Source organism: Odocoileus virginianus, chromosome 15 (genome assembly GCF_023699985.2).
Source record: "Odocoileus virginianus isolate 20LAN1187 ecotype Illinois chromosome 15, Ovbor_1.2, whole genome shotgun sequence".
In the NCBI taxonomy this organism is placed as follows: domain Eukaryota; kingdom Metazoa; phylum Chordata; class Mammalia; order Artiodactyla; family Cervidae; genus Odocoileus; species Odocoileus virginianus.
Genome location: NC_069688.1, coordinates 6,727,892 through 6,749,463, shown reverse-complemented (window position 1 = coordinate 6,749,463; position 21,572 = coordinate 6,727,892). Strand labels below are relative to the sequence as shown.

The 21,572-nt window shown below is 38.7% G+C and overlaps 1 protein-coding gene across 11 annotated transcripts in view; it reads left to right on the top strand.

Moving 5' to 3' along the window:
* The window catches only part of PHF20L1 (PHD finger protein 20 like 1), a 73,958-nt gene that overhangs the window by 40,496 nt on the left and 11,890 nt on the right, over positions 1-21,572 (top strand). For 9 of the 11 annotated variants that reach the window (XM_020910735.2, XM_070476977.1, XM_020910741.2 and 6 more), the window contains 5 exons: positions 5,856-5,912; positions 7,111-7,218; positions 16,204-16,368; positions 19,970-20,151; positions 21,119-21,218. In XM_020910735.2, coding sequence (XP_020766394.2) covers positions 5,856-5,912; positions 7,111-7,218; positions 16,204-16,368; positions 19,970-20,151; positions 21,119-21,218 — 612 coding nt within the window. The remainder of the gene's footprint in view (positions 1-5,855; positions 5,913-7,110; positions 7,219-16,203; positions 16,369-19,969; positions 20,152-21,118; positions 21,219-21,572) is intronic. The other 2 variants (XM_070476980.1, XM_070476982.1) reach the window with 2 other exon arrangements.

Below are 21,572 nucleotides of genomic sequence, written 5' to 3'. Positions count from 1 at the left end.
CTCCTCCTGCCCTCAATCTTTCCCAGCATTGAGGTTTTTTCCAGTGATTGTAACAGAACTTAATGTTTAAGAAACACTTAGCGTAAGTTAACAATATACCTTTATCTTAAATATAGTCCCATATTTTGGAGCAGAATCTCCCAAATTTAACCATAATTGATTATAATGTTATTTTGGGAGTTTGATGTGTAAAACCAATCATACTCTATAAGACATTTTTTGATTATTTTATGATACTTGTTGTAATTATTTGAAACCTTTTTGAGGTATTTTATCAAGTTGGTATTTTAATGTAACAATATTAATTTGTATTTCCATTATATGTTTACATCATTTTATTTGGAATTTTATAAGATTTTAACCTCAAGCATAGAGTACGTGCAATTCAAAAATAAAGGCAAATACTAACACCTATCCAGTAAGTTACTAATTTACAATTAGATGGATGAAGGAGATCTGTACTGAGTCAGTTCTGAAATGGGAAAAAAACGTAAAACTGTTTTTGATTTGCAGCCAAAGAGCATTGGGGATAATTGATTTTAATAGCTTCTTCCCTGAAGTCATTTTATCAAATCCTTGGGTGAAGTATGAAATAGAGCTTGCTCTTTTTTGGTGGCTGTTGGTGCATGTTAAAATAAAACAATTGAAGTAACTTAAGACACATGCTTTTTACATTACTGCCCTTACCTTCTTGTTCCTTCTTTCAAAGTAAAAATGTAACCAGTAGTAAGTATACAGTATTCTACAAGTCCATTAATCAAAAAAGATTGAAGTTATTTTATATGTGATAGTGTTTCCATATCTTGATTTAAAAAAAAAATCAATGCCCAAATTTGAAGATTTGTAGGCTTTGAAGCATTTCTTGTCATTTCCCAAATATTACCCATTGTCTTTGGACACTTTGTAAAAGCCCGTTCTATCTGTAGATAATTGATTTTTCTTTCCCCTGTTTTCACAAGATTTTTGAATTACCCTTAACCTTTGAGATACTTTTCCTCAAAAAGTGAAGTTCTTAAGAGTGCCTTGATAATACGGAATTTGTTGCTGTACTGAATATATAAAAATATGTTCAAGTTAAAATATATATTCATTGGGGAGATTATTTATAGTTGTACATTTGAAAATATTTGTATTTTCTTTTATATATGTATTTTTTTCTAATAGTAACAAGACTGAAAGATAGACCAGTGTAAATGGTGTATATTATAGTCAAGTTATGCTTACTGGATGATGTATCCTAAAATGTCAAAGTAGTGATTGTGCGTGGAAATCCATGGTTCCAGTGATTTTGTGTCTAATCACAGTACTAGCCTAGTGGTGTTGTTGTTTCCAGAATTTCTAGCATATATGTGGAGATGTAATTATCACTGAGGTGTGGTTCTTGTTTCTCGTAATGGTTAAGATGCACTGGGGTAGAGGGAATGCATGCTTTTTTTTTTCTCATTTAAGTAATTAGAAATAACTATTTGAGAAAGTCCAAATAGCAAGGTAGTTTTTTGGGAAAGTGAAAAGTAGAGGAATTTGGTTTTATAATGTGATGAATTTGTAAGTTCGTTGAAGAGTGAGGACCCTTTTAAGTATGGTGATAACTGGCAACTTTAATTGCTTAAATCAAGGAAATGCGTGGTTTTAAATGTTAATTAACTGAAAGTCTTGTTTATTAGGGTTGAACACAGTCACAACATATTTGAATGTGGGGTTGGGAGGGATTGTTTCTCTTAACCTCTTTTAATTTTTTATTTTTTGAAGGAAGTAATAGAATTCAAGTCGTGTTCTAATTGGACACCTTTTGATTAAAACTTTATGAACCTGTCTGACTTGCATGGAAATTCTCAGTGGTCTGCGTGCTTTTTTTCTGTTAACATTTTTGTTAGCTACTCTCTCGAAACTGGTTTACTGTGTTTGTAGGCCTTCTGTCTGCACCCCAAGTTTTCTTCCATCTGAAGTCAAAGTTCCAAGAGTTCTTGTTTTGTTTCTTTTTTTTAAAATTTATGTTTACTTGGTTCATTTCCATCTTAATTATAAAAGTAAGTTTTGTTACCGTTGAATTTTAAAACTTCTGTAGAAAACATTATTTCCCAGAGTTTGTATCAAAGACATTTTCTGGGATTTTTTTAAAAATTGAAATTCTTGGAGTATTTAGAATGACTGAGGATATTAGTCCTTAACTGGCATAGTTTAACAGAGTTTTACTTTTTCTTGTGAGAGATTATGTTCTCACTGCTGAGTTTAGCAGTCAAGATAAAGAACTGATGATATTATGCAGATTATGCAGTTATTATATACACCTATTCTCAATAGGTTAACACTTGCTTTTACTTATTTTTCTAGTAGAGATAATGAACTTGCACTAATCCTCTACATTCTTCTAATGGGAAACATGCTTGCAATATGACTAAACAAGGTTAAGAATACATTGCTGTCCACATTACAACAAAAACAGTCATTGGTGCCCTTGTAAAACTTGGTGCCATTGTTTTTATTTTATCTTCAGAATGCTTTATCTTACTTACAGTCCATCAGTTTTAGGTAAGGATAGAGTCTTAGTTCTATTATTATTAGTTCTGTCACTAACTGGGAATGTTAGCTGCTTTTCTTATTTATCTCCTGGATGTCTGTATGACAGTTACTGAATTACTCTAACCTCTTTAAGGAGTTAAAATCTGGAAGCTCAGTGTATGAAAGGATGGGCCAACAATCAGACTGAGCTGTGGCTGAGTTGCCTGTGCCTGGTGCTGTGCAGGCATCTTAAATGTTTGATGGTTAGTCCAGCATCTTATATCAACTTCACCTTTATTTTCTGAAAGCCTTTTTGTTTTAGGGTAGTTTTCAATTTTTTTTTCTTCTTTTCAAAATTGTACAAAACCAAACCAAACCATAACCAGAGACTCCTTAATCTACTTCCACCCCCACATCAAATGTTCATGGTTTATTCAAAGCCTGGGGTTTCCATGGAGAGTCTCAGGGATAGCCTCTTTTTTTTTTTCTTTTTGCCAGAAAAATCAGATATTTAGCACACTGAAGAAACCACTCTGCATTATGGGGCTTTCCGTGACACGAAAGCAGATATGGCTCAGAGATCTGTCTCTCTTGCTTTAACCTGAATAGCCCCATTTGTTTTTTATCATGTTTTTCGTTTGGCCGGGGGTTGGGGGGGGGTTGTAATCTGTATTGGCCATTATATAGTATTTTGTTTGAAAAAGTTCTGTTGATAAAATTTAGTTTACAAATCACTATTCTGTTAACTAATAACCTAGTACTTTGGTTCCCAAATTCTGGTGCATGGTGAAATAAAGACAATGTAGAGAACTTCTAGTAAAATGACATTTATTCTTTTGTGGAATTCTTAAATAGATCTATTTTTAAATCTATTTGTGCATGAATGTTTTTAAAAGTCCTGTCATTATTGCCTATAGGAATATTTATTTTAATATCCTTGTGTAAAATGTTGACAAGCCTTTCTCAGTTCCCTAGTTTTACTTTTGAAAGTTTATAGTTAAGAAATACAGAAAGCAATACAATGCTGTAAAGCAGTTTTCCCCCAATTAAAAAATTAAAAAAAAAAAATATAAAGGTTTGGGATCTCCCAGAACATGTGAAAATAGTTTAGAACGGATCCTCCTGATATTATAATTTCTGTATCTGTTCTGCTGTGCTGACCTCTGTTCCAGAGCTGAGGGTCAGGAGCATGTTAATTGTCTTCCAAGTGCCTGAGAGATCCCACACATTCCAGCCAGAAAAGGCATCCCTGAAAGGCAGTTCCTTTCATTTGAATCACCCCCAGGTGCTTCCCAGGTGACTCAGTGGGTAAAGAACCTGCCTGCAACGTAGGAGACGCAGGAGTCACAGGTTTGATCCCCAGGTCTGGAAGAACCCTTGGAGAAGGGCATGACAATCTACTCCAGTATTCTTGCCTGGAGAATCCCATGGAAAGAAAGGCACCTGGAGGTCTGTGTCCATAGGGTTGCAAAGAGTTGGACATGACAAGTGATTGAGCACGCAGGCACAACATGCAGGTGTCGCTAGTAGTAAAGAACCTGCTTGCCAGTGCAGGAGACATAAGAGACGCAGGTTTGATCCCTAAGTCAGCAAGATCCCCTGGAGTATGAAATGCCAACCCACTCCAGTATTCTTTATTCTTGTCTGGAGAATTCCATGGACAGAGGAGCCTGGTCGGCTGCTGTCTGGGGTCGCATAGAGTTGGACATGACTGAAGTGGCTTAGCTTGCACTCAGGGGATTCTGGACTTGTTCCACCTTTCACACTGGAGACTCAGTGCTCCTGGAGATTAGGGCCCCACGGGGCTATAATCATGGTCAAGGGCTGCTTCTGGTGTATCTCTACACCATCACTTAAGGTTTAGAATGCAAATCTCTTATTGTTTCTGTTGTAAAATGCCTTGTCATTTTCAAGAAAATCTCATTAAATATGAAGTTTTCATGGTGTGATGCAGTCATTGTTAGTAAGCAGTGATTAGTGAAAGAAGTGAGGCATTTGTTCAACAGTCTTGTTAATAAGGAAGTTTAACCGCATTTCTCTTTGATTTTCTTTTCATTTTTTGGTCATAAGAAATCTTTTTATCAGTGAGATTACCAATATTTTTACTGAATTAGAAACAATTACTAGCGCCTCATTAACATTTAGTTCAAGTTGAGTGGTATTTTTATATTTTTGTTGTGTTTTATTTAAATTATGTAAATTATTTACAGTAAGATGAATCAAATGCTAGTTTTTTTGACACTTTATTGGAGTGATTTAAAAGTTGAACTCATAAATGGTGATATTAGAGCATAATTTAATAGACTGAAATTGTATTTAAGTGTATTAGAGTCTTTTTCTTAGATTAACCCTAGACACAGATAAGATATTGGTATTGGGAATAGCTGAATATGAATTGAGAAGCTTGGTTTAGTGTGTCTCTGTCAGCAACACAGTTATTGAGGTGCACTATTGGTTTAAAAATGTATTTTGGACTATTAGATAATAATACCTAAATGCCATTAAGTTGAATATTTTTTATGTGTTAATAAGCCTTTATATCTTACATTTGGATAAAGACCAAAAATGATTTATAGAATAATTCTGTTTTGGCTTTTCTCATTACCTAATAACACATCCGATGGAGTTTAAAGGTATTTGTTCTAGGCAACAGAGGTTAAATATTAGTTTAAAAAATTTATGCTGATTCTTCAAAACCAGTATAATTTAATATGCAATTTGATAATTCATTTAGATGACGGGAATAGCATTTTGTCATAATTGTCACGGGAGGAGAAATTGTCACGGGACCTACTGCTAGAGTGCATTTCAGCATCTCCTGGATTGCCAAAGACTGTGGTGCCGGAATTGATCTTAACTGATTGCCCAGTGCATTCATCTTAACATTTTTTTATGTTTAGGCCCACATTTATGCTACTTCTAGAAATGATGCAGTCTTAAATTACTCCACCATAAAGGAGAAAGTGAAAAAAAGCAACCATTATTTATCAGACACTAATAATTTTACATATTTTGACTCATGTAGTGCTGATAACAGCAGGAGGTAGATACTCTTATTCCTGTTTGGCAGATAAGGAAACTGAAGCACAGAGAGATTAAATGATTTCCTCAAGACTGTGCAGCTAATAGATGGTGGAACTAGGGATCTAATCTGAATAGTCTGAAGGACCAAACATCATCCTTATTTCTTTGAAGTAAGAAACCCCACTTCTTTGTTACCAGTTCAGGCAATAATGTAGACCTGTAGGGGAAAAGAGTCTTGGGTAGACTTTTGTGAGCAGTTGCAATTTAAAACATTGTTCCATACTCTTAACCCTTTCTGACTAAATTTACATATTTTTCCCCTAAACCTGCAGGAATATTGAAAACGGAAAAAAAAGTGAAATTGGAAGAAAAAAGCTCAACTGCATTTGGTATGAACAGAAAGTAATCTTTAAGCAAAAGACTGTAGTTGGCTTGGCAGTGGGAGGACATAGTCTGTCTCTTTTTACCTGTTAGTGCTCCTTTAGGTGTAAGTGATCCTCTGTTTTAGTGTTTATTAGTTTATTCACCTCCAAATATGTGGTTTCTTAATATATGTCTTGTAGTAGTATGTGTATTTTTTGTCAAGGAACCCTGAGGCTTTCTCTGAGAACTTGATGTTTTTGAACATCTTTGAAATTATGACTGTTTAAAAATATGGTACCATTTAATATTGTTGATCCTTAGAGAATGGATGGTAAATTAATATAGCCTTTTTTTCCCAGCCATTTTTTTTTTACTTTATTTATAAAAAGTTACTAAGTTTTCTGCTGTCTTTTCTGTCTTCTGTGCTATCATGACTGTATGTTTTGGAATAATGGATAATAGTCTTAAATATTCTACAAATTAGCTCCCTGGAGCTTGAGTTACTGAAAGTTGGTTCAATGTAGTTGATAAGCTGTGGGCTAAACCTTTCTGAGTTGAACAGTAGTTGAATATATGTGATGAATTAATTTTAAATAAGTGTTCTAGGATACTGTTTTAACATCTGTTCATTTTCTTTAAAGTGCATATGATTGGGAAAAAGAAATATTTTAAAATTTTAGGACAAAGTTTAGTTTATGAGTTAAGTTTTTACTTCCTTGTGCTTTTTATCTTCATTCTTACATATGTGGAAAATATTGAAAGACTGAAGGAATTATTTGTGGATTTGACTTAGTTTTTTAAAATATTTTTCCAAAAGAAAAAAGTTCAAGTTTTTTTAATCTTCTGATACATTTTCTTGTTAAATTTTGTGTAGAAATACTGAGTCTTCTTGGTCAGGTTTTTCTTAAATTGTGGAGTATATTTCTTGCCACATCAGGAAACTGAGTTACATTACTCATTTAAGAATTTTAACTACTGTCTGTGTTAACTTTAAGGTGTCAGGAGTTGGGATTTCTCAACACTGCTAATGAAGATCCCCTCTTATAGCCCAGTAAGCTAATCAGGAGTTCCAGACTCATGACAGGAACAGTTTAATTGAATCCATCCACTCTGGGCAGGTGACTGGAATAGCTGATTAAACCATAAATGCTGCTTTTAGGTTAACCACAAAGGAACAACTCGGGATCAGTCATGATTACTAACTGACTCACTTTTGTCATTTAGGTAAGAGAAAAGAAAAGGATAAAGAGAGAAAAGAGAAGAGGGACAAAGATCACTACAAACCGAAGCAGAAGAAGAAGAAGAAGAAGAAGAAGAAATCTAAGCAGCATGGTAAGCACAGTCCTTCCTTGGTGTCTGGGGATTAGCCCTCAGCGGTTACCAAGATCCACAGACGCTTAAGTTTCTTGTATCAAATGGCACGGTGTAGTCAGCCTTTCATACTTGTGGGCTCCACATACATCTGTGGAAATAAAAACTGATTCCCATTTCTTAATATTCTAAGGTTCTTTTAGCTTTTCTCTTTTACCAAAGTGGAGTTAGGACAGTATTCCTATGTTCTTGAGAGCTGAGCAGTTCGTCCAATAGCCTTTCTTTGTCTTGCCTGTTTAGCTGTTTAGCTACAGTCTAAGTGAAGTGGTCTGTAAATTAGTCCTTGCAATGACTAGAGTCTTTCATTGCCAGTGTTATGGTGGACTAGATACCCTGTCCAAGTACCCCTCTGTGTATTGTGAAGGAATTTCTCTCAATCTCGATTTTAAAGTCCTTTGAATTAGCTTTACAGAAGTGAGGGAAAATATTTTTAGAAAAGCTTGGAGAAAAAACAAATGATTTTTCTAACAATAGCTTGTCACTAAATAGTCATTAAAGCAAAAATCATTCTTAAAAATAGGAGGTTACCATAATAAATAGTCATAAAAGCAAAAATCATTCTTAGAGATAGGAAGTTGCCATATAGTGATAAAGGTTGAGTTCACTTTACATCTTTCTGAGTTTTATCACTGAATAACATCATCATATCTTTCTTAGTAATTAATAAATTAACAAAACCTGAAAGTGTCTGTAAGGATAATAAAGATGGCAGCTGTGTAGTTGATCCAACAAATCTGTCTAGGACACTGAACTCAGCAGCTGCAGAGTAGACAGTTTCTTCAAATAGACTCAGACATTTATTAAAATGGACCATGGGATGCAGCTTTAAGCAGACCTCAACACATTCTAAGGGCTTCCCTGGTGGCTCAGACGGTGAAGAGTCTGCCTGTAATGCAGGAGACCCAGATTCGATCCCTGGGTGGGAAGATGGAGAACGGAATGGCTACCAACTTCAGTATTATTGTCTGGAGAGTTAACTTAAAGTCACTATTGAAAAGACAAAAAGCCCCATATGTTTAGAAATCAAGCAAAATATTTTTAAATAATTCATGGATGAAAGAACAGGGCCAAAGGGAAAATAAATAAGATGTTAAGAATCTGGCAGGTGTTGAAAATATTATACATGTGTCAACACTTGAAAATGTAGTTAAGATTGCACTTGTGAGAAGAATGTTGCCATACAACTTATAAAAGAAAAGAAGGCTCAAAGTCAGCTAAACCTCCAGCTTAAGAAGTTAGAAAAGATTAAGTCCAGAAAAAGTAGAAGTGAACATGAATAATAAACCTATGAACAGAAATTAATGAACTAAGAAAAAAGGTAGGAAGAAATGAAAAATGCCAAAATTAAATGATGACACCTAATTTTAGACTTCTGGCCCCCAGAACTGAGAGAATAAACTTTTGTTGTTTCTGTCCACCAGTTTTGTGGTAATTTGTTGGGGGCAGCTCTAAGAAACTCATAGAACTCCAAATTCAGTTTGTTGTTATTTAGGCGCTCAGTTGTATCCAACTCTTTTGGGACCCCATGGACTATAGCCCACCAAGCTCCTCTGTCCATAGGATTTCCCAGGCAAGAATATTGGAGTGGGTTGCCATTTCTTCCTTCAAGGGGTCTTCCCGATCCAGGGATTGAATCCGGGTCTTCTGCATTGGCAAGTGGGTTTTTTACCACTGAGCCACCTGGGAAGCCCCCAGATTCACTTTAATTGGTTTAAATAGCTTTGCTCTCAAAATCAGAAGAGAATAGTATGGGAAAGGACAGTCACAGGCTGTTCTTATTTGTGGACAAAGAGGCAAAACACATGGAATTAAATCTAGCAGGATATTTAAAAATATGACCATATAGGATTGGAATGCAAAGTTGGTTTGACATTAGAAAATGAATTAATGAAATTCACCACAGTAACATAATTTTAATAAATGTAGAAAAAATATTTGATGCATCCGTGTGTACTTACATTAAAAAAAAAAACTTTGAATAGCAGATTGTAAAACTTTACTTAGAAACATAAAGCCTAAATAATTGGAAGATGGTTCATATTCATGGGGTAGTAGATTACTGTTGAAAAGATGCTGCTTGAAATAAATCTATAGATTCATTGCTGATTCTGAACTTAACGTGGAAGAGTAAAGAGCCAAGAATGATATAGTCACTGTTGAAGAAGAATAAGGAGAGTTACTATTCAGTTATCAAAGCAGAGAGGTATTTTGAAAGAATAGAATATGTTAAGAACAGAATAATCCAAAGCAGATCATACATATTTCAAAACTTAGTTTATTCAAAGCTGACATCTTAGTTTGGTAGGTAAGTAATTAGTATTAGAATAATTTATAATCCATATAGTGACAATAAAACTGGACTCCAACCTTACACCATGTACAACAATCAGACTGATATTGATGAGACTTCCTATGTGACAGACAAAACTATAGAACTTTGAAAGTATAGAAAGTCATCTTTGTGATCTTTGGGGAGAGATTTCTAAAATGCTAACCCAAAAGAAAAGGTTGAAAATGTGACTAGACTGAAATGGAACTTTGGTTCATCAAAAGCCTTACAGAGAGAGTGAAAAGACAACACAAACCATAAGAAAATAATCATAACATAAATACCTGACAGAGTATTAGTATTCAGAATGTATTTCAAGCCCTTACAGATCAAAAAGAGAAGGAAAACCCAGTATGAAAATGGACGAAAGAGTTTAATAGGTAATAGGTATTTCACAGAAGTGGAAACCTGAAAATGCTTATGTAAGACAATGCACACTCTTAGGTGAAGCTGCCTAATGTAACTTTTAGAACCTAGTGAAATCTATTTCTTCTCTGCCATATTGGCAGAAATTATGAGGTGAATGGTATCGGATGTGCTGAGGAGGTGGAGACAGTGGCACCACCACCGTGGGAAGGCCATGATGTTTTTCTGATGAGAGTAGAGTTGACCTCAGATTTTGAACTAAACTCACACAGCCGGGAGACACGTACAAGAACGTTCATGGCAGCACTGGCGTTGGCCTGTGTCCACCTGTCCTTTAGTGGAATCTGTGTCACTTTGTAAATAAATGGATTATACCCATTGGAATCTCATGAACAAAATGGATAAGCTGAAAATCAAGTCACAGAGGAAAACATGTACAGTTTTACAATTTCATTTATGTAAACATCTAAAAGTTGTAAAACTAAGCAGTATGTTTTTTAGAGGTTCCAATGTATGTAGCAAAAGCATAAAGGAAAGCAAGAGAATGATGAATAAAATTCAGAATTAGTGTTGCCTCTGAGGTAGAGAAAGGACTTTTTAGTTCACATTGGAAGGTGGCACAAAGGAACCTTCCAAAAGTGACAGTGATACTCTCTCAGAGTGCATGGTGGGTACCTAAGTATTTTGTAATATTTATCTGCTTTATGTCATATCCATTTTCCCCCCATATGCATCAAACAAATAAAAAAACAGTTTCAGAAACTATGACGCCAATGAGTTACTTTAAAAAGTGAGTTTGTAATCATTGTTGGTAAATTCTTCAGATTTTAACTCTCTCTATAGGCCAAAAATAGCATCTAATCTTCCCATGGGATATAAAGTTTCTATATTCTCTAACTCTAAAGTAAATTTAAAGATATGGAATCAAAATGGCATTGAAATACTTGAACCCACTTCCCAGACACTCTGCCTTGCTCCTCAGCTTTTCTGTCTGACCCCACCCCTTCACAGACAGCTCTGTGGAAGCCATACCGGCGAGAACCAAAAGTTAGATAAACAGAAACCAGGAACCACAAATTCCTGTTTAGTGACCTCTCTCCCATGGTGATGTATCAGAATGCAGAAATGACAAGTGTCACACTGCAGGCCAGATGCCAAATGAACTATCTGAGGGTATTTGGCTGCCTTGGGTGTTCCAGTGGAGACACCGAAGCATCAGGGCAGGAAGGGCCATGCTTTTTTTAAGTCACCTTAACATCGCATCAGCAAACAGGACTGTTCCAATACGCTATAGCAGATGCAGAATCTCCTGTACTGAAGCATCTGTGACAGTAGGAAACAGACAACAAGGAGTGGCTGATGAAGAACAAAGTCAGAAGCGGGCCATACTTGGCAGCAGAGTGAGGGATAGTGACCGCAAGTGAGACTGCAGGAAATGATGACTTAAAGAAAGGAGAATGATTAAGATGAGTAAGTGAAAGTCACTTAGTCCTGTTCGACTCTTTTTGACCCCATGGACTGCAGCCTTCCAGGCTCCCTTGTCCATACAATTCTCCAGGCAAGAATACTGGAGTGGGTTGCCATTTCCTTCTCCAGGGATGACTAAGTCTTGGACAAGTTCAGAGAAAATTTGCACCTCAGACTTGTAGCCCACCATGACCTATGGCAACACTATTTATAAAGAGCCATGGAGTTTCCCTGATGGCTCAGCGCGTATAGAATTCTCCTGCTACGCAGGAGACGCCAGAGACATGGGTTTGATCCCTGGGTTGGGAGGATCCCCTAGGGGAGGAAATGGCAACCCACTCCAGTGTTCTTGCCTGGCGAATCCACATGGACAGAGGAGCCTAGTGGCCTACAGCCCGTAAAGAGTCAGACATGACTGGGAGACTAAGCACATATTAAAGAAATAAGCCTTGAAAAAAAGTTGCATGTTTTTAAATTAATAAGAACCTCATATCTTTGCATTGTAAAATCATATCTATAAATGAAAGTCTTAACTTTGAAAACAGAGTCCTGGTAAAGACTAGTGATGCAAAGCAGCATTGCTCTTTGTACACAGCAGGTGTTAGGTCGGGTAATCACTAGCATCTTTGCAATTAATTAATACATTTGAGGAAAATTTATTCTGGGCTGTTTACTTCATCTTGGAAATGACACTTTCCCCCAGGTGATTAAATTAGAAGAGTGTTCTTTAAACTTAAATAGGGGGTCTTAAATAACTTTGAAATTTTAAGGACATCTTAAATTTTGAAGAATTCACATTATTACTGCACGTGTTCCTAATAGAATATGTATTTTAGTCTGCAGTTGCTACCATCAAGGAGTTTTAAAAAATTCTTTTCCTTTTACCACTCAGTGCAATTTTGCATATCCTGTGATGCTTATTATGTACCAAATACTAAGCATTTTATATATACTAGTTCATTTAATTCCCATATTAACCTTTCATGGTGGAGCCTGTTATCCCCATTTTATAAACAGTTAACTAAAACAGAAAGATAAAGAGAGTTGTCCAAGCTCACATGGCTAGTAAGTGAAGAAAAGCAGATTGAAATCCAGGCAGTCTAGCTTCTGAGTCTTAATATTCATGCTGTGTTGTTAATTTTGACCTCCCTACCTTAAATATTGTTTTCTAGGCTATGCATTCTTCCTTTCTTCTATCTGTTAACATATTAAGTCCTTAGTAGTTATCTGTTAGTTTAAATGAAGCTATGGAAAATAGTAGTTAAATGATCCTTTATAATTACTCCATACAACTGTGGGTTGACAGATGTTTTGATTACCAGAATTAGTTTACTTAATATAAAGCTAACATTGTGTTCAGTCCGTGTGTCTGAGAAATTGCTATGTTGGGATTTTATTTAAGAGTGACATCTTTGCCAGTCTTTAACTTTGTTATTTTGAGCAAATCGCTTCATCTCCTTGTCTTTTATGTATCTGTAAATATGGGGAAACTGAAGACATACAGAGGTTTAAGAGAACTAGAATGAGAAATGCAAAGAGAATCCAAAGTATTATATAGAAAAACAAAGATTCCCTTCTAGGTGCTTGTAAGCAAGCATATATGTTGGGAGTGGTAAGGAGTATGTGTTTAAGTCTCTACCACGATGTATTGTGTGTGTGGTAAAAGTGGTACAAAATAAATTCTACTTAGTGAAGCTTTATGTAGAAGATGACATTTGGTCTAACCCTGAAATATAGCAGTAGACTACTATTCATAATAGCCATAGGGTATGAGAGTGGGGAATACAGGTTGGGTGTAGAATGCTAGGGCTTCCCAGGTGGCACTAGTGGTAAAGAACCCACCTGCCGGAGACATAAGGAGACATAAGAAACATGGGTCCAATCTCTGTGTTGGAAAGACCACCCTGGGGGAGGGCATGGCAACCTGCTGTAGTATTCTTGCTTGGAGAATCCAATGGACAGGGGAGGCCAGTAGGCTACAGTTCACAGGGTCACAAAGAGTCAGACATAACTGAAGTGTCTTAACATGCATGCATGCATGTAGAATGCTAGGAAATTTTGTTCAATGCTAATATACTGTACAGAAATTAAATGTCCACCATGTTTTATTTTTAACACCAAATCAAGATTTATACCATTATTTTTATACTGAACCAATAGTTAACACTTTCACTGAGAGGGCGTTGTAACATGTAGTCAGTAAAAGGGCAGCTTTTGAGAGCTGAGTGGGCACGTTCACATCCCAATTGCGACACTTAGAGCTAAAGTTATTTAAATTCTATACACTTCAGTTTCCTTGTGTGAAAAATGGTGATGATAGTTTCTGCTATGTAGATTCATTGTTAGGATGCCATAAGGTAATTGTTATGAAGTACTTTACTCAGTACCTGGCTAGCATTTAGTAGATCCCCTTCACATTTCCACACCTGTGCTCAAGTAACGTGATGCTAGCAGCTTTGCAGTTCCGGGGAGGCTCTGGGAGATGACTCTGAGGTCTGGCAGCATGAGCATCGTCTAGGAGCATCCCACTGCTGAATGAGGAAGTGGTTTTAACAAGCTTCCCAGTGTGTATCAGATGCCGAAATCCACTAATAATGCTTTTTTGGTTAAGAGTAAGGCTTCTGTAGTCAGACTGTCTGGGTTTGAATGTTGGCTTTGCCACTGATAGCTGTGTCTTCTTGGGCAACTTAACCTTTTCTGCCTGTTTTTTCATTTGTGTAACAGCGCTAACAGTAGTAGTTCTTTGTTGGAGAGCTGTGAGGATTAAGAGTAGTTGGTACCCATAAAACACTTAGGCTCATGTTTGGCACCTAGAGAGCCCTTGATGAACATGGCCCATGCCATGGTGTTTAGGATGACCACTGCTGCTGCCACACACTGCTACTTAACAGTGAGTGAGAAACAACACACATTGATGATCTTAAGGTTCTGGAGGTCGTAAGTCCAAAATGGGCCTCACTGGGCTAAAATCAAGGTGTCAGGACTGCACTCCTCTTTGGAGGCTCTGGGGAGAATCCATTTTCTTGCCTTTCCCAGATTCCAGAAACCACTGCATGTCCTGGCTCATGTCCCACCCTTCTTCAAAGCCAGCGGTGGCGGCTCAGGTCTTGTCTTAGTTTACATCCCTCTGACACTGACTCTTTTGCCACCCTCTTACTTTTAGGGACCCTTGTGATTATTCTGGGCCAACCCAGATAGTTCAGGATAGTCTCTTATTTTAAAGTCACCTGATGACCAGCTTGATTTCATCAGCAGCCTTAATTCCCCTTAGCCATGTGATCCAGCATATCCACTGGTTCTAGGGATTGGGCCATGGACATTTTAGGGGACTGTTATTCTTTCTCCCATAAGCAGCAGCTTCAAATGGCTGAGACTCAGTGTGCACCAGCATTGGACTGTTCTTGTGAACATTTCTTTCCACTTTCTATGATTCTTCAGTCTTTTCTACCTATCATTTATTCCCTCATCTGCATTAGTTTACATCCTTTGCCTCACACTCAGTTGAGGAAATGGGAGCATCAGATGAACACTGGCTCATCTCTTCTCCTCCACGTCTGTGTACTTACCTGAATACGTCAGTCCTCTCCTTTGCCTCTACCCAAACGGAAGGACTGCCTGTCTTTATTCTTGAATCCTGGCATGTCTCCCCGATCCCCGCCACCACCCCCCCATCACCACCCCCACCACATGTTTAGATTTGTGCTGAACTCACATTTCGTCTCTGATTTCTCCACCACCTATTTATGCTTCTGCTCCATCTCAGAACCCCAGTTTCAGCACCAAGTTGTTCAAGCAGAAACCTGGAAATTGCCCATGATGGCGGCTCGCAGCCCTCCATCTCCAGTCTGCAGATCACTGTGTCTGCTTTCAAATGTCACCTCAGCCGCCATCCTCCCAGCCCAGGCCGCCAGCATTTCTTGTCTGGTCTGTACCACTGCCTCTGAAGTGTGTCCCCATTTCTATTCATGCTCCCTGGACTTCCCCCTCGATTCCACAGCTGTAAAACGGGTGTCACATCTTATTCCTCCTTATACACACTGACTTTTGTTCCTTTAAAAACAAAAAGAAGTCTTACCTTCAATGTGATCTGGCTCCTGTCACTCTGGCCTCATTTCTTGCCTCCCTCCCTCACTGTGTCCTGGCCACGGGCTTGTCCCGTCGTTCAGATGTGCCCAGGGTTCTGCTTGGTGGCCGCCCCTGTGCCTAGACTCACACCTCTCCTGTCTTTGTCCCTGACCGCACCCAACTCAGCCAGTCCTTCTGCACTACTCAGTCTAAGCTGAAGAAGACAGACTTTGACTAATTTCTTTCTGGAACATGTAATATAGTTCAGACGTTTTCTGCTGAAGAATTTATTGGTTGAATTATCACTATGATAATTGACATGCTAGACATCATGAGAATCTCTTTACCAAAAAGAAGAAAAGCAAACAGTTTATTTCCATCTTCCACATCTTAACTTCAGACGTAGCTGTGATTACGATGAAGAGAAAATGTAGCTATAATCCTTTTTCACTTCCGGACTACCTAATAAGAATTTGTAGGTACCAGTTAGAACCTGGTGCTTCCTGCTGTGTGGACACTGCCTGCGGTGTATTTCCCAATGCTCTTGCCAAAGCCAGTTCATCAGATGTGTGATGATCTAGCTGCTCATGGATGAGAAGAGAAAGTGGTGGCGTGCTTGTTTATGTGTCATAAAACATGACCTTCTCGTTATTTTTGTAGTGACTCTTCTTGATTACTTGACACTTTATTAATATTTCTCTATGTATCTTATGTTGCAGACTATTCAGACTATGAAGACAGTTCCCTAGAATTTTTGGAAAGGTGCTCTTCTCCACTAACTCGATCTTCTGGGAGTTCTCTGGCTCTGCGAAGCATGTTTACGGAGAAAAATACAACATATCAGTACCCAAGGGCAATCTTGTCAGTTGATCTTAGTGGTGAAAGTATGTGTAACCATGTAATGCTTAAAACAAAGCCTTAAGATTCTTAAATGTGGAACTGAGAATAACGCATACTTAATCGAGTCCTGTCTGAGCAGGGCACACAATTTAAAAAGTTACTCCATAAACCAATATGAAAATCTCAACGTTAGAAATTTAGCTACTTTTAAAATTTATATGAAGTAAAATGAGCATTTCTACTTAATTGTAGGACAGGTGGTAAGGAAACAATTAGTGTCCACTGTGTACTGGTCTTCTATGGGTGTTTTTACTTGTATTTTCATATTCTTTACTATCAGCTTATAAAATAGGTATTGCTACTCACACTGCATAAACAAGCAGAGGCTAATAGGTTAAGTAACTTATGGGGCTAATTAGCATTAGAATTAAAATTCAAACCAAGGTCTATCTTAACTCCTAAGAAAATGCTTTTTCTGCCAGATTTTTATCCTAGTCTTAAAAAGACACTTTGAATGCCGATCACAGATCTCTCTGTAACCAAAAGTCTGGAAATGTGGTCAGGTCAGTGATCTGAACACATTCAGGTGTTAGGCATGTTGACAGAAAGCCAGTTAGGCGATGAGATGAGCCCTGGCATTGGAATGGCTCAGGTTTTCCTGCAACTCCAGTCCTGATGGTGGAGGTAAGGACTCTCTCCTGCCAGTGTTCTAAGCAATGGGAAGAGAGACTCTTAACTATAGACGTTGATAGCTTGAGACCAGAGCTCTAACACAGTCAGGGAATGAAAGATAAAGGATGGGGCTCCATCCTGTGTGAAATCCCAGGGCTGTTCAGGGGGTGCCCTGTCTTCTTGATTGCCCTGCATGGTGGATGCCCGGTCATGTTTTCTCTTTGGCACTGTTACCGCCCGCTCTCTTCCAGGCCTAACTCCCCTCTAGCTCATGATAGAGAAAAGTATATTCTTCTCTTGACCCTAAAATAAGCACATAGCACTTGTGAGATTTAAAAAATCTCAAATCTAAGAAAAATGGGGGAGGGAGGACTAGGGAAAGTTCCATCCCCTTTTCCCTTTTGGGCCAGTGGTTCTTAACCTCAGGTGTATGTTATATTATATTGGTGTGAGGCTAAAGTACCAGATATTTTAGGTGCTGCAGCAGAGTACAGATCTGGGGTTTTTGGAAGGGCACATCCTGGCAAGGTAGTCCTGGTAGCCGGTATTGAAAATGAGGTAACCCCCATCCTGTGAGCCATCAAGTTCTGATGATCACCTGTTTATGCAGAGTGATGGAGAATGGGGGATGGGCGAGTGGTGTGGCCAGAACTAGAACACGTGAGCGGGGCTGGAAAGTGTCCTGAGGTATGCTCTCCCGTCGGCTGGCTTTCTTTGCCCTTCATTTGTTCAAGTGCTGAGCCCTGAGAAGGAAAGTGGGGAGGTTCTCAAAAGCAAAGGTGCATCAGAGCCAACTAGAGAGCTTCTTACAACCAATCTCTGGGGCTTACCCAGAGAATTTCTGGGTTCCAACAAGTTCCCAGGCAGTGCTGACCTGGACAGCGCACTTGGGGACTATTGTCTGGAGACAGCAGTGAGAGTTCTGGAGGCAGCAGTGTGCTGGGGCCACTCGGTTAGAGCTGTCATCAGGTGGTGGTCCAGTGCAAGAGGGAACCTGTACCTGCTTTTCTTATTTAACTTTCAACCCTGTGACCCATTTACTTAGCCTCCAGAGTTCAGCCAAATACTACTTTGATGCTTGCGAGTTAGTCAAACTGGATTTTCTGGCCAATATATCAAATTTGCCTTCTAACACTATAAAGCCTGGCTGTTTTGGTTATACAAGCCCATGTAAGATATACCCTAATTCCTTCTAAGGGTAACAGTTTTTAAGTTAAATTCATTACTGTTATGATTACCATCTGTTTAATACCACGTATGTGTGCAACAGTGTCTGAAACTGTTCCTCTGTGTTCTAGTCTGGCTTTTTGATCCATGAACTTGTGTTCAGGGAAGCTCAAGAGAAAATACAGGTTTTGGATTTAAGTTAGGAAGAGTATGAATAGTGAAATTTCTTACTCAGATTGTTAATATTGAAATATTTTATAATAGCTAATTGATTTACTTCTTGTTGCTTGAATGTTTTCTTGTATTTCTTTACCAATATCCTCATTTCTACTGACTTCATTCTCCAAGATGTCCCAAGATTCTAAGGAGAAAAAAACATGTCTTTTTCTATAAAACATTAACTTTTTATAAATCAGAAACAAAACATTCAAAAACATCGAATCAGGGAAAAAATAGCCAAGATTGGAAGCTGATAAGGAAACTAAAGCACATGAAATATTTAGAATACAAATAGCATGAATTACTTAGTTTGAGTTCAGGCAGCTTGTATCTGATCTGATTAATCTGAAAAGGAAATTTTCTCTATATCACTACTCCCTCTTCCCCACTTCCAGAAACATTCTGGAGTGTCTGTCGTATATATCAGGCTTCACTCTGAGCACTGGCTGCGGAGCAGTCAGCAGTGCAAAAGTCCTTGCTCTCCCGGACACTCAACATTCTGGAAAGGGGAGGTGAATAAGAGCAAGTGGAGGAATGTCTGAGCCCATGACTGCCAGTTAGGGAGGTGAGGCAGAGAGGAAGGAGCCCACTCTGCTCTCTCCTCTGAGGGTGGCCCCCATTTAGCAGTCTCCGGGCAGTGGGATGACTCAGGTTCCCCAGCATTTCTCCACCCACACTCTGGCACACCTCTAGTGTCCTGCCGTTATTTCTTTCTTTTTGTCATCACTCAGGTATTTCTATATGTTTTGCCTCAGTTATTTTTCCTCAGTAGCCTGAGCTAAATGGTAGTCTTTGACTTGACCCTGTTACAAGAACAAATCTAAAAGCTAGCACTTAAATAGAGTCGTATGTAGTGGTCAGCCATATAATCTAACTTCTGGGATGTGCTTGTTTTTTTTAGATTTTTATCAAAATGAAATTTAAAATGTTATTAAATTCCTCAGGGAACTCATAATCCCGGTTTAAGAAATCCCGGTGAGATCCATGAGTGCACAGGCTCTAGAGTCAGGCAGTCCTGGCACGCAGTTGGCTTTACCATGCGCTGGCTGCACTACCAGGCAGATTGTGTGTCTTACATATAAAGTGCTTCATGTGGTCCCTGCTGTTTCTGAAGTGCAGTGGTGGTTGCTGCTACTGAGACTGTTAAAGAGTCATATTGCTGTTAACTGCTAGGCAAGCTCCTTCACTTCCCTGAAGTGCTGTGTATCTGTATGGTGCAAAAATAAAACCTTTCTGTGACCCATTGTTGTGAGGATCAGAAGGGATAATGTTTGTGAAAGCATTTGAAGACTGCCTATTTTAATTATTAATATCCACTGGCCATCACTTCTATAAGCAGCTGGACTAGAGGATACTTTCTGAGTCACTTGTAATGGTATTAACATAAGATATAAAATAATCACAGTCACCCAAGCTTCAAAACTCATTTGTTTCTTTGATTAGCAACAAATACTCTGTTCCCATTCATCTGTCCTCCCTGTCTAAATACTTAATAGCTTGTATGCACTTCTCATAGCGTCTTTCTTTCTAGAAAATGACATAAAAATGGAAAAAGCAGTGCTGAGCGCACTTTTATGTATGTTCTAGACTTATCAGACATGGAATTCCTTGACGATTCTTCCACGGAGAGTTTGCTCCTCAGTGGGGATGAGTACAATCAGGACTTTGATTCAACGAATTTTGAAGAATCTCAGGATGAAGATGATGCCCTTAATGAAATTGTGCGATGCGTCTGTGAGCTGGACGAGGAGAATGGCTTCATGATTCAGGTGACCTGTGTTCCCTTCACACAGAATCAGTCGGTGCAGCTGCTCGGCATGTGCGTGGGGGCATCTGTGTTCTCTTTTTCCCTCCCCGTCCTTTGGAAGATGGAGGTTTCTAGCTTGTCATCATGTTTAAAGTAACAGTTTTAATGACTGGTGGGTCTTGTCTTCAGATGAAGTGAGTTTTCTTACCCGAGGACCTGTCTCCAGGGTGTTTATTTTGAGGTTTTCAAAAGCTAAAATTCTTTTCGAGAGCCATTAAAATGGCTAAGCTTCCACATTGAAGGGGAGACCATAGAACTGTTCTGCTGGTCTGGGTCCTGTTGTCTAGTAATTTGTGTTGTCACCTTTCAAAGGGCAAATAACTGAAACAGTTTCCACAACATCAAAGATTAAAGGAAAGCTTTGTTGCAAGGATTACCCTTACAGATCACCTCTCCCTGTAGAAAAGGGATCTTTGAGACAAAAGGAAAGCATAACCCATATTTTGTGATGACGTTTGGAAGATCTGGAGATGTCAGTTCTAGGAATGAAGAAAGAGTAACTTCCTCTCTTCTTTTCTCTGCTTCCCAGTGGTTTTCTCAAATAAGGGAACTACAGGTTTGTAGGTTCACCACACAAGTAGTACTTCACAAGGTTGTTGCTGCACACACTGCTACAAACTTGCTCTTTTTTTAATTTCTGTACTTTAATAAACAATTTTTAAGTTTTAAGGATGTGAAAAATAGGAGACATAGTTTTATGACTGACTTGTGATTAAGTCAGTTTACTAAAGCCCGTGTTAATGAGTGCAACAAGAGCAAGTTCCTGAAATAGTCTACTTTAAATAAATAAAGCTCATGGTAAGTCATGACTCGCTTTTGAGACGTGGATTAAGAAGTGAGCCAACCAAAGCCACAGGACTTGGCCAGGTAGCTGAAGAGAAGGGGCTTGTCTGGGTTCCCAGCGAGTGACCGCGGTTGTCTCCTGGCAGTGTGAAGAGTGCCTGTGCTGGCAGCACAGCGTGTGCATGGGACTGCTGGAGGAGAGCATCCCGGAGCAGTACCTCTGCTACGTCTGCCGGGACCCCCCGGGTAAGCCCCAGTGTCCCCGCAGGCCCCGCCGCGCGTCCGCCCTCTGACGCCCCACCTTCCGAGTCAGCTGCACGCTGCTCCCTTGGTAAAACCTCAAAGTGCTTTTTGCTGTTAGTTTTATTTTCCACATCAATTACTTGAAACATTAGCATAAATTCATCAGCATAATTAACACCTTACTGGAAGGACTGGGTTCTGGCTTTTTCCTGGAGAAGAACTCGCTTTTTAATGTACTCCTGTGTATTGATTTCTAAATAGGTTAATATATGGTCCTGACAGGGTTTTGAATGAGTGTCTGGGAGTGCTGCATGACCTTGCAGTTTTAGAGCAGGTGGGATGTCCAGGTACCACGTC